This window comes from Neoarius graeffei, chromosome 11, assembly GCF_027579695.1.
Source record: "Neoarius graeffei isolate fNeoGra1 chromosome 11, fNeoGra1.pri, whole genome shotgun sequence".
In the NCBI taxonomy this organism is placed as follows: domain Eukaryota; kingdom Metazoa; phylum Chordata; class Actinopteri; order Siluriformes; family Ariidae; genus Neoarius; species Neoarius graeffei.
Window position 1 is genome coordinate 51,619,493 of NC_083579.1, and position 12,577 is coordinate 51,632,069.

Consider the following 12,577-nt stretch of genomic DNA (forward strand, 5'->3'; position numbering starts at 1 on the left):
ATCTGCTTCTACAAATACACACTTAGTATAACAGACACACATACTGTTCTCCATAGAAACTTTCAAAGAAGTGCTCTTTCCAATGCTCCACTTTCTTCTCTTTCTCAATTTCTTGCCGCATCCTCAGTCTTAACTCTGGGGTGAATTCACCTGCAGGAAACACCACATTACACTATGCATAGTATTAAGGTCATATTTTACAAAAGGGCTTTTTAATGTATAAATGCTATGAAAGAAACCTACCTTCGGCTAGCCTCTCCTTCCAAGACTGTGCTGCAGATGTGAAAAACTCGTTGTTCAAAGCAGAACTAGTTACTCTCAGGAGCCCATCCATGCATGACTAGAATACAGGATGATACTAATCTGTCATTGCAGTAAAGTATAATATTCTGTTTTATGCAATTTAATGACCATTTATCATCCTTTATTTCCACCATCAACCACAGCAATGGTGTAAACACCATTGTTTACACTAACAATGGCTTCTCTGTTCACGTACCTGCTGGTCAATCTCTGGCAGTAGCTTCAGAAGTTTCTGCTGACACTCTGGGGGCAACAAGGAAAATGTGTGTTTATTGATTAAGGCCCGTAGATTAGTGTTGACCAGGATGGAATCGGGTGTCTCCACGTCAATTTCACACTTAGTTCGTCTCAACTGGCCTAAGAAGGATGAGAATTGTCAGTTCGTATGATTGCAGATAATTCAATGAACAAAAAAAATTACAAAAAAAACAAAAGTGAAAACAGTTACGGGCGTTGAGTCGACTGGAACGCTGAGACATCTTCCGGGAACCAACGGTGTGGCACGCGTCTGCTTTAACAGAGGAGGAGGAGCTAGAGGTGGAGTTCTGGGGACTGGGAGGGCAACGCTCCGACTGTTTTAGTTCCCAGCCTACAACCAGCAGCAGCAGAGATTTATGAGACATTTTAACTGAATAACACATCATAATATAAATGCAGTGAATGAATATGGATTTGAAAATATATTTGTGCAAATGTAATCTTCTCAACTTATTATAGTTCATTTAAAAAAAAAAATGATATATATATATATATATATATATATATACACACACACACACACAATGCATTCGAGAGCATACCAGTTTTGGAGGCTGCGGAATCAGTAATACTTTTAACAGTTTTAAGTAGAAGTCGTGGGCTGGAGGCTGTGGGGATCCCACATTGACGGCGTTGATTCCTCTGCTGCTGTTGTTTCAGAGCCTTAAAATGCAGGAGGCAGTGTTTTTTTTTTAAATCGACAATATTGTTATGTTGCTAGATAGATTTCATCCAATGATTCAAGGTTATGAGATTACATAGTTAACTTCAACAACTGCATGCTGTAGAGCAAATATGCCTTCAAAATGTTACTACATTTAAAAAAAAAATACTATAAAGAGCAGTAAACAGTAATAAATGAAACAAAGTCAATATTTGGTGTGATGATGCTTTGTTTTTTGTAGAAAAATAAATAGTATTCGCAGGTAGAATGAGTGCAGTTTTATACAAAAATTAACTAAGCTTTACTGAGCATCTTCCAGAACCAGCTTCAGTTCTTCTGGACACTTTGACTGTCCACTTGCTTCTTATTTTTGCAACAAAACCCAGCAGCCTTCATCATGATTTTTGTCTGAAAAGTACTATGTACTTATGTACTACGCTGCTTTCTTTACTAAAGAAATCTAATTTTTAGAAATCTAAACTTTTTATACCGACTCGATAATGTAGACGTTATAAAATGAAAATCTATAACAAAAAGTTTGTACTAAAAAAAAAATAGGGTGCCTAAGACTTTCGCACAGTACTGTATATAATATAACAACTAAACAAACATGTACACAGAAAGAAGTGCTATATGCACCTGCTTAAGTGCTTTTTTGCTGTGTTTCTGGGATGAAGAGATGAGCTTGCTGCTGGAGACTGAAGGAGAAGAGCAGCGAGACTGTGGGGAAGATGGCTGTGACTGCAGATTTGCTGGCCCTAAGAAATAACAAGAACGCTGCTTTCAACTGTCAAGTTGGCAGGCGTACACACAAACATGCCCACACTTTCCTCTCTCTGAGTTAATTAAGGTCACTTCCACTCAAATGTACAATACCCAATTTGGAACAGATAATTATCTTGTAAAAGTGCTGAGCTATAATTTCAATTATTTAAGACGTGCATTGTGCTCTTATCAGTATTTTTGCACCCTTCTGGAAAAAAACGCTAATGTACAATTCATTTGAACATCTGCCTAGACGTTTTGAAAAAGAGCCAGAAAATATAATGCTGATTAAGAAGCATCAAGTACTTTTATAAACATAAAACTACAACCACTTGTACATTATCTATTTATTCTGCTCTTAAAATGCAGTGAAACTATATAAAACCAGCAATGAGAAATATGGTATATGAAAACTGAAGAGCAATATTGAGAGAATTCAGGAAGAAAAAAAAAATTATTATATATATATATATATATATATATATATATATATATATATATATATATATATATATATATATATATATATCTGGCTGAAAAACACGATTGCTACACTTCTATCCAGATGATTATTTCCTGTTCTTTGCAGTACTTGCCTTATCAAAAGTTTCCAACTACATTCTACAAAGCACACACAGAGATATTCCACTTACTGTATTTTGTACAGTTGTCTCCAACTTTGGTAAAATGCATTGTTCAATAGTATTTATAAACCTTTGCAGGATATATGGAGCGAGATACTCTGTTAGCTCAATAACTGTCTATAGATCTCTCGTAAGTATGAAGATGAGGAAGTGGTCTCTTTTTGCAGAAAAAAAACATTTCCTGTTTAAAGACTGTGTTGATCTATGTCACTAATGGGAACATAAAGGGAAAAACAAAACTCAGCTTAAATACCGCCTACATAAATTACAAAGTACTAATCACAAAAATTATAGATCAAGCAGTTACAGTGAAGTGACAAACATAAACGCTGTTTCACATGGTAAGACAGTCTGAGTACATATTGTCAGAATGTGCCCTATTGGTATTTGTTTTATGACTTATACAGTACATAAATTCAGTGCGAAAAGCTTTTGGTCCATTGCGTCACAATCAGAAGCGGGACCTGAGAAGTGCATGTCAACTCTAAACACACAATAATGACAGCGAAGATTCAGTACCAGATGGAAAATCACACTGGGCACTGGGGGGGGGGGGGGGGGGGGGGGGGCGCGGAATGCAAAACACAGATTGTGATTGGGAAAGCAAAACCTTTGTTGCATTGTTCTTACATCGCTCAAAAAAGTGAAAAGCAATCATCGGGGGATTACATTTTGAAGAATTAAATGCTGACTTTACAACAGAAGTGAATACAAGTCCCTGCTGCACTGCATTTCATTTACATACACATTACATTTGTGGCATTTAGAAGATGCCCTTATCCAAAGTGACTCACAGAAGTGCTAGTCTCTATCAGCGACACATGCTAGTTCACTAGGTCAGGGAGTAAGAATATATCAGTCTGAAACACCCTGCAGGGGAGGTTAGTACATTATGAAAAGAAGAAGGAAAAAATAAAGGCCAAGGTGTGGTTTTTTTTATTTTTAAATAATAGATACTAATTCAGGTATAGTAGTGAAGAGCTAGGTCTTTTGCCTTCGTTTGAAGACAGCCAGTGAGCCAGCTGTTCGGACAGCCAGGGGAAGTTCATACCACTATCTGGGTGTCATGACAAAGAAGGGTCATTATACATGTCTTCCGTGTACTCTGAGAGATGATGGGTCAAATCAAGCAGAGCTCGGAGAGGCACTGCAGAGCAGGGTATGTTAAGCGCTTTAATGTAGGTAGCACTGAACCTTTTAGACTTTGTAGGTGTTTTAAATCAGATGTGGGCAGCTACTGGAAGCCAGTGGAGTGAGCTTAGTAAAGAGAAGTCCACCGTACCAGCACTACAGGGAAATGCAATCAATGTCCAATTGCAAACTTAAGCTGAATTCAGGGGCGTGGCTATAATCAGAGAGGGACAGAAGGGCCTGAATGTTTTCTAGCATCTGCCACCCATATAAAATAATCCTTTATACTTGGTATACAGTCCTCTCTGAAAGTATTGGAACGGTAAGGCAAATTCTGTAGTTTTTGCTATACACTGAACAGATTTGGGTTTGAGATCAAAAGATGAACATAGATCAGAATTTCAGTTTTCATTTCCTGATATTTACATCTAGATGTGTTAAACTACTCTGAACATGGCACCTTTTGTTTGAACCCACTTGTTTTTCAAGTGATCGAAAATATTGCAGCATATGACTGACAGGGGGGACACGGTGGTGTAGTGGTTAGCACTGTCGCCTCACCGCAAGAAGGGCCTGGGTTTGAGCCCAGCGTCCAGTGAGGGCCTTTCTGTGTGGAGTTTGCATGTTCTCCCCGTGTCTGTGTGAGTTTCGACATGCAGGTTAGGTTAATTGGTGGCTCTAAATTGAGCGTAGGTGTGAATGTGAGTGTGAATGGTTGTTTGTCTCCGTGTCAGCCCTGTGATGACCTGGTGACTTGTCCAGGATGTACCCCGCCTCTCACCCATAGTCAGCTGGGATAGGCTCCAGCTTGCCTACGACCCTGTAGAACAGGATAAGTGGCTACAGATAATGGATGGATGGATGACTGACAGGTGTTTGTTGTTGCCCATGTGCACCCCGCTAGACTGATTGCTTAAACAATTAATAATAGCTCTGAATGTCTACTCATAGTTTAAGCCCTGGGTTTCATCTGTGAGGACTGCATTTGAACATTTATTCTATTGAAGACCAATGAGCTGTCTATGACGGAAAAGCAAGCCATTTTGAAACTTAGAAAAGAGAGAAAATCAATCAGAACCATTGCACAAGCGTTGGGCATTGCCAATATCACAATTTGGAATGCAGGGAAAGAATTTGGAGAAAGAAAGGATCTGCTCATGATCCAAAACATACAAGTTAATTGGTCAAGCATGGTGGAGGTAGCTTCATGGCTTGGGCTTGCACAGCTGCTTCTGGAATGGGCTCACTAATCTTTATGTATGATGTCACTCATGACAGAGAAATGCATCCAATCTAGTTGAGAGGAACTTCATCATGCAGCAAGACAATGACCAAAACACACTGCCAACACAACAAAGGACTTTATCTGGGGGAAAAAGTAGAAGGTTTTAGACTGACCGAGTCAATCACCAGACATTAACCCAACTGAGCATGCATTTCACCTCCTGAAGAAGGGACTGAAGGAAGAAACCCCCAAAACAAACAACAACTAAAAGAAGCTGTGGTACAAGTTTGGAAAACATCACAAAAGAAGAATCAACAGTTTGGTGATGTCAGTGGGTTGCTGGCTTGATGCAGTTGTTGCAAGTAAGGGATCTACAACCAAATATTTAACAGTTATCCCACGAAACTGAGTCGTACATGAGCTGATAGACAACGAGAAGCGTAGCACCAAGTCGGCTATAAGCCATGTACGACAAGATTGAGTGGAATAACTAAGGCCCAATCCCAATTCTAATTTCTACCCCTCCCCCTCCCCCTTGGCCCTTCCCCTTGAAACTGAGCTACAAGGGATAGGGCTTGAAATTCAACCCCTACGTATTGGGATAGCCCTTCAACGATCGCATACGTCATCGCGTACCTCCGTCAGCGTTTACGTTAGCAAAACGCGACCAAATGCGTCATTGGCTGCGACCAGCCGCTACAGTCAGAGCCAGAGGCAGAACCAGAAATCTCTGCTGGCAGGGTGTGATTTGTTAACTAACACCACTGAATGGGATATCTTTGGCGCTTCGTGCACCACATCCAACAGAATGAGGTGTCAGAACACTCATGTAAACAATAAAAGCGAGAATAACAGAACAAAACGTACGCAGTCAAGCAACCGAAAACAATACTCACTCCCAAAGCTTTTTAGCAGCAGCTTGGATTTCAGAAATCGCTGCTCATTCTCAGCTCGAAAGCGAATCAAGCGGCGTGTTTCCTCTGGATAACAACTTAAAACACGTAAATAATGGAGAAAATACATTTATGACAATCTTTCGCCGCGGGAACCGCCATCTTTCTGAAATCCGCATGGCATTGTGGGAAATCACTCAAACCCCTTCGTTCGGAGTCAGCTCCAGGAAAATCTCCGTTTGGAGGGGTACAGAAGCCCTACCCCTTCCCCTACCCCTCCGCGTTAACTGGGATTGGGATACCCCTACCCCTTCACGTGAACGCGCAAAATGGGCCAAGGGGTAGGTCCAAGGGGTGAAATGGGATTCGGCCTTATTCTATCCACATTCACTGGATTTTGAGAAACAGAGCATTTTTATTTTTTGCAAGTTCAATAAATAAAAAGTTGATACAGAACGTTCGACAAAATCATTTCCGCTTAGTGGACACGTGACAAATTGCATACGTGCGTAGTAAAATATTAAAATTTTATTTTATTTTGAGCTTTTGAACCAGTCTAAAAAAACTGAACAAATTTTAATGCTTAAAGATAAAGAATGTAAACAAACCAATGAAATGACAGTAGCAATTTGTGAGAAATGCTATAATAATAATTCTTGAAAAATTTTAAAAAAGATACGTTCTTACCATCAAATACTTTTATTCCATGTTTTGTTGCTTTTTTTGTTGTATTTTTTGGGGTTTTGTTTTCGAGTAGAGTTTTTATTTCGTCCTCGGTTGGTTCAGCAAAACACTCTGCCATTTTGTTTTTCTCGACTCATGGGTATGAGCTGATAGCCTAGTAGTAGAGTAGCCAATCAGAGTGCGCGATTACTCATATCCAGTGAATGAGGATATAATAATTAGTGTTATTTACTTTAAGACTCTGTTCCTATACTTTTGCTCACCTAAAAAATCGGATGATCTGCCACCAAAGTTGTCATGTTCTAAGTTGTTTAACACATTTAGATGTAAATATCAGGAAATGAAAGCTGAAACTCTAATCCATCATCTCATATTCATCTTTTGATCTGAAAACCAAATGTGTTCAGCATATACCAAAAGAAAAACCAACTGGCCTTGCTGTACCAATAATTTCAGAGGGGAAAGTACAACCCCAATTCCAAAAAAGTTGGGACACTGTGTAAACTGTAAATAAAAACAAAAATGTGATAATTTGCAAATCATGGAAACCCTATATTTCTTTGAAAATAGTACAAAGACAGCAGCTCACATGTTGAAACTGAGAAATTGTATTGTTTTTTTGAAAAATATGTGCTCATTTTGAATTTGATGTCAGCAACACGTTTCAAAAAAGTTGGGACAGGGGCATGTCTACCACTGTGTTGCATCACCTCTACTTTTAACAACACTCTGTAAATGTTTGGGAACTGAGGAGAGCAATTGCTGTAGTTTTGAAAGAGAAATGTTGTCCCATTTTTGCACGATACACAATTTCAGTTGCTCAACAGTTCGGGTCTCCTTTGTCATATTTTGAGCTTCATAATGCGCCAAATGTTTTAAATGGGAGACAGGTCTGGATTGCAGGCAGGCCAGTTTAGCACCCGGACTCTTTTACTACAGAACCATGCAGTTTTAATATGTGCAGAAAGCAGTTTGGTATTGTCTTGCTGAAATAAGGAAGGCCTTCCCTGAAAAATATTTTGTCTGGATGGCAGCATGCTGCTCTGAAACATGTATATATCATTCAGCATTCATGATGCCTTCCAAGATGTGCAAGCTACCCAATGTCACATACATTAATGCACCCTCATACCATCACAGATGCTGGCTTTTGAACTGTGCACTGATAACAAGCCGGATGATCCCTCTCCTTTTTAGCCTGGAGGACGTGATGTCCAAGATTTCTAAAAAGAATTTCAGATTTCGATTCATCAGATCTCGGGACAATTTTCCACTTCACCTCAGTCCATCGTAAAAGAGCTCAGGCCCAGAGAAGGTAGCTGTGTTTCTGGATATTATTTATATCTAGTTTTAACTTGCATTTGTGGATGCAGAAATGAACTGTTTTCACAGATGATGGTTTTCTGAAGTGTTCCTGAGCCCATCCAGTGATTTCCACTACAGACACGTGTCTGCTTTTAATACAGTGTCTCCTGAGGCCCTGAAGATCACAGGCATCCAGTGTCAGTTTTCAGCCTTGTCTCTTGCATACAGAGATTTCTCCAGATTCTCTGAATCTTTTAATGATATTATGTACCACAGATGATGTGATCCCCAAATTCTTTGCAATTTTACATTGAGGAACATTATTCTTAAATTGTTGCACTGTTTGCCCATGCAGTCTTTTACAGAGCGGTGAACCCCTCCCCATCTTTACTTCTGAGAGACTCTGCCTCTCTGGGATGCTCTTTTTATACCCAATCATGTTACTGACCTGTTGCCAATTAACCAAATTACTTTTTTTTAGCATTACACAACTTTTTCAGTCTTTTGTTGTCCCTGTCCCAAGTTTTCTGAAACGTGTTGCTGACATCAAATTCAAAATGAGCATATATTTTTCAAAAAACAATACAATTTTTCAGTTTCAACATTTGATATGCTGTCTTTTTACTACTTTCAATGCAATATAGGGTTTCCATGATTTGCAAATTATCGCATTCTGATTTTACTGATCTTTTACAGAGTGTCCCAACTTTTTTGGAATCGGGGTTGTACATTGGTTCCTTCTATCTTGTTTTTCTATCTGGTACAGAATCTTCTCCAAAAACCCATATATTGTCCTTGGTGTTGGATTAGGCCTGTTCTGCTAGCGCAACATGACCATACCTCGCATTTGTACTAATTTGCATGATCATGACTGTCGACATTATAATTAGGAATCATTAGTTAGATAAGATAATGATGTACCTCTTCTTTTCCACCTTCCTCTACTGCCTTCTTTGCTGCTGCCACTGGTGTTGTTTTCTGTGTTCCGCATGTCAGAAAAGTTATCACTGCTATCTTCAGAAGCCTCCTCTGATAGCTCCTTCACCACATCCGCAATGTCCTTCTGCTCAAAGTGTGTACAGGCATACAAATGCACAGAAGTCAGAGGCTGGTTTATCTTAATGAGTCACTGTACTTCACTTCAGATTAATCACACAGTGCGTGTGTGTACTCTGTATAAACACTCATTACTGATGATCATCCACAGCAAACACAATCAAGGCAACAATGGCTTTGTTTTCAGTCTGAGTCGTGCTTTGTCACGAGCTAATTGATGGGGTGGTGCGATGGCACAGTCACACGTACAACGAGCGATGAACATTGCACCAGTGGTTATGAAAGATCTGGTTAAGCACGTTATGTTGTAACACATCTTCCTGTTTGGAACCTTTGTCATAACAAAGAATGCTGCAGTTTCTTCTCAAAGCTACACTTAGGTTTTGGTTTCAATATTATGCACAGTCACCTTCAACGTATAGACTCCCATTCGACCAGGGACTTTGTAGAATATCCCCTCCTCACCCCGGGAGTTTGTGTGGAGCATGGCGTTGAGGCAGGCGAGGGGAGAAGTACCACTGCATACAATAAGATAGCACAGTGTAACACAGTATTTGTGCACATATATTGCATTACAGACAATTCCATTCAATTCAAGTAGAATTCATTTGAAGGTACAGATTACAGCTTTGGGTCAATAAGCGCACACAAACAGCAAAAAAGAAAGCATTACAGGTAGTCATCGACTTACGACCTATGTAACTTACGACTGATCGACTTTACGACCGTCTGGTTATGACTGGCAAGTGTTTCCCAGCTGAGCTAGCTGAGCGTACGACAGTTTCCGCCCCAGCTCCTGGTTTATGAAACGAGCAAATCCTCCTGCCAGCCCGAGCGCTGCAACAGCTGATGATGACATAGACAACCCACAGCCAAGCACCAGTGATGCCAGCGGTCACTAAGTTTTGTATTTTGCTATGTTTTACATTTGTATTTTGGTATGTTTCAAACTAAAATGTTTTCTATTTTTCACACCTGTATTTCATATTTTTTGTTTTGCACATATTAAACGAATTGTCCTGTAGTATGCAGTGTTTGACTTAAACCAAATAATGAACCAAGGTAATGAAATAAGAAAATTGTTGATAAAATAAGACTTTAAGATGATTGCAATATCATTACACATCACAATATACTTACGTTCATTTAACATAGGCCGACTTACGACCAGATCGGTTTACGACCGGTCAGTCGTAACCAAACGCAATCGTAAGTCGACGCATACCTGTACTTTTATAAGACCTAACATGCAAATAATAATAATAATAATGTGTCTATGACAGTATTGTTGTCTTCTTAGATATGTCTCATCTCATCTCATTATCTCTAGCCGCTTTATCCTGTTCTACAGGGTCGCAGGCAAGCTGGAGCCTATCCCAGCTGACTACGGGCGAAAGGCGGGGTACACCCTGGACAAGTCACCAGGTCATCACAGGGCTGACACATAGACACAGACAACCATTCACACTCACATTCACACCTACGGTCAATTTAGAGCCACCAGTTAACCTAACCTGCATGTCTTTGGACTGTGGGGGAAACCGGAGCACCCGGAGGAAACCCACGCGGACACGGGGAGAACATGCAAACTCCACGCAGAAGGGCCCCTGCCGGCCACGGGGCTCGAACCCAGGACCTTCTTGCTGTGAGGCGACAGCGCTAACCACTACACCACCCCTTCTTAGATATGTATGACTTAATATTAAAATATTATTATGCCCATAAAGGTATTGAATAAAAATGTCACTAGACAAAAGCCATAGCTGACGTATGAGTCATCTTTAATACTTAATCTGTTAATAATGACTTTTGTACCATAATGGCAACTGTGAAGTTTATAGTGTTCTCTTCAAACCATACTGATTTCCTGAGAGGTCTTGATACAAAAGCTCAAGGTTGAGAGGTACAGACTAAGACTGAAGGACAGGGGTGGAAAACCAACAAACATAACACAAGGGCAGAATAATCGTGACTCTGCCTCTAGTCGCTGTCATGAAAAAGCACTAATGTGAGAGCTACAGCCAGTGAGTCTGACTTTAGTGGGTTTTAATGCCCTTTGCATGCTGTCAATAAGGGGATGTTAATAGCATGCAAATGCCTGCTAAATGGAAGTTAGCATAAGAAAAAAGGGGATAAACTCTCATATAATCTTACCTTCTGGAAGAGAAAAGGATCATTGCAACAAAAAAGAAATGTATTAATTAGAAGTGTGTGTGTGTGTGTGTGTGCGCGCGTGCGCATGCACTAAATGTATCTGGCCTACACAAAATGTGAATGAGATAAAACTATTATAAAACTGGAAGATGTTAACCTCACCTTATCTCCTTGAGTCGTTCTCGCTGAATCACCTGCAGGATCTCTTTATGACTCATCGGTGTGTTTGGATACTTCTCAAGCACCTGGAGGGGCGAAAGGGGAAATCAAAACAATGCAACCCAAATACAATACAATTGCAATATTGTAGATATCAGCAAAGGTGAACAAATCACTAACCCTGGTACCTGGAACAAGCAGATTACGTTTCCAGGCTTACAGTTTTTCATTCACAGTTGCACAGCAGACTATACATTTCACGAGGCAAATATGACTGGGACGTCTATCAGGGACACTTCTCCTCCATGCCACCAGAAGGCTCCCTCCACTGAATTTTAAATACTTCCTCATTGAACATGCTCTTTTCCTTCTTACACCATATATAAAGCACACAGACTTGAAACTGTGAAGTCTTGCCTTTTGCTCGTCACTTAGTAAGTTCTGAACCAGTGTTTATCTGATTGAGCTCTGTGTATCATCCTACCTTGGATATCCCCTTATACTGGTTTTCTTTCTGCCAGTTCTTGCTGTATTCATTGATGATGATTGTGGATTTGCCTTTTTGACAGTATATCATAGAGCTTATATTGTGTATGACCCCGAACTACCCAGATTTTTTTTGGGGGGGGATTGTGGACATTAATGAAAACAAACATCTCACACATGGATCCTTACCACTCTCTTGAGTCCTCTGTGTTACAGTAACAGTCAGCAACATTTTATTTTTACTTTACTCATCCGACAACTAGAGAAAGAAAAAAAATACTCATTGACTTTTGCAGAAGAAAACTTTTTATTTGATACTGTAGGTCTTGGTGGTACAAAGCAGCTTGGTGCCATGGAGGAGCACTACTCTTTTTCCAAATCCCACCACCTGCTGTACTATGGAAGCAAACCAAAGGAATGGTCTGGATACAGCAAACAGCTTCACATTTCTTAAACCACCATGTTGGAGGACATATCCTATGATTGTGTAAAAGACGTTACCGTGTTTCAGGAGGGTCAAATTATTGGCCTGCATCAAGCAAAGAAAACCACTTAGGAGATTGCTGAAATGACTGGAATTGGGTTAAAAACTGTCCAGTACATTATTAAAACCTGGAAGGACAGCGGTGTACCGTCAACTTCAAGGAAGAAATGTGGTCAGAAAAACATCCTGACAGACCGTGATCAGAGATCACTTAAACGCCAAGTCCATTCATCCATCCATTATCTGTAGCCACTTATCCTGTACAGGGTTGCAGACAAGCTGGAGCCTATCCCAGCTGACTACGGGCGAGAGGCGGAGTACACCCCTGGACAAGTCGCCAGGTAATCGCAGGGTCAACACACAGAG

At 40.1% G+C, this 12,577-nt stretch overlaps 1 protein-coding gene across 2 annotated transcripts in view; it reads right to left on the reverse strand.

The window, feature by feature from the left end:
* The window catches only part of asxl2 (ASXL transcriptional regulator 2), a 39,676-nt gene that overhangs the window by 6,339 nt on the left and 20,760 nt on the right, over window positions 1–12,577 (reverse strand). Inside the window, exons 2-10 of one of the 2 annotated variants that reach the window (XM_060934140.1) lie at window positions 11,245–11,327; window positions 9,338–9,446; window positions 8,794–8,935; window positions 1,865–1,983; window positions 1,104–1,224; window positions 752–892; window positions 500–660; window positions 244–340; window positions 45–150 (exon numbers count right to left, since the gene is read on the reverse strand). In XM_060934140.1, coding sequence (XP_060790123.1) covers window positions 45–150; window positions 244–340; window positions 500–660; window positions 752–892; window positions 1,104–1,224; window positions 1,865–1,983; window positions 8,794–8,935; window positions 9,338–9,446; window positions 11,245–11,327 — 1,079 coding nt within the window. Of the gene's footprint in view, window positions 1–44; window positions 151–243; window positions 341–499; window positions 661–751; window positions 893–1,103; window positions 1,225–1,864; window positions 1,984–2,643; window positions 2,780–8,793; window positions 8,936–9,337; window positions 9,447–11,244; window positions 11,328–12,577 lie in introns of those variants that run through there. The other variant, XM_060934141.1, reaches the window with a different exon arrangement.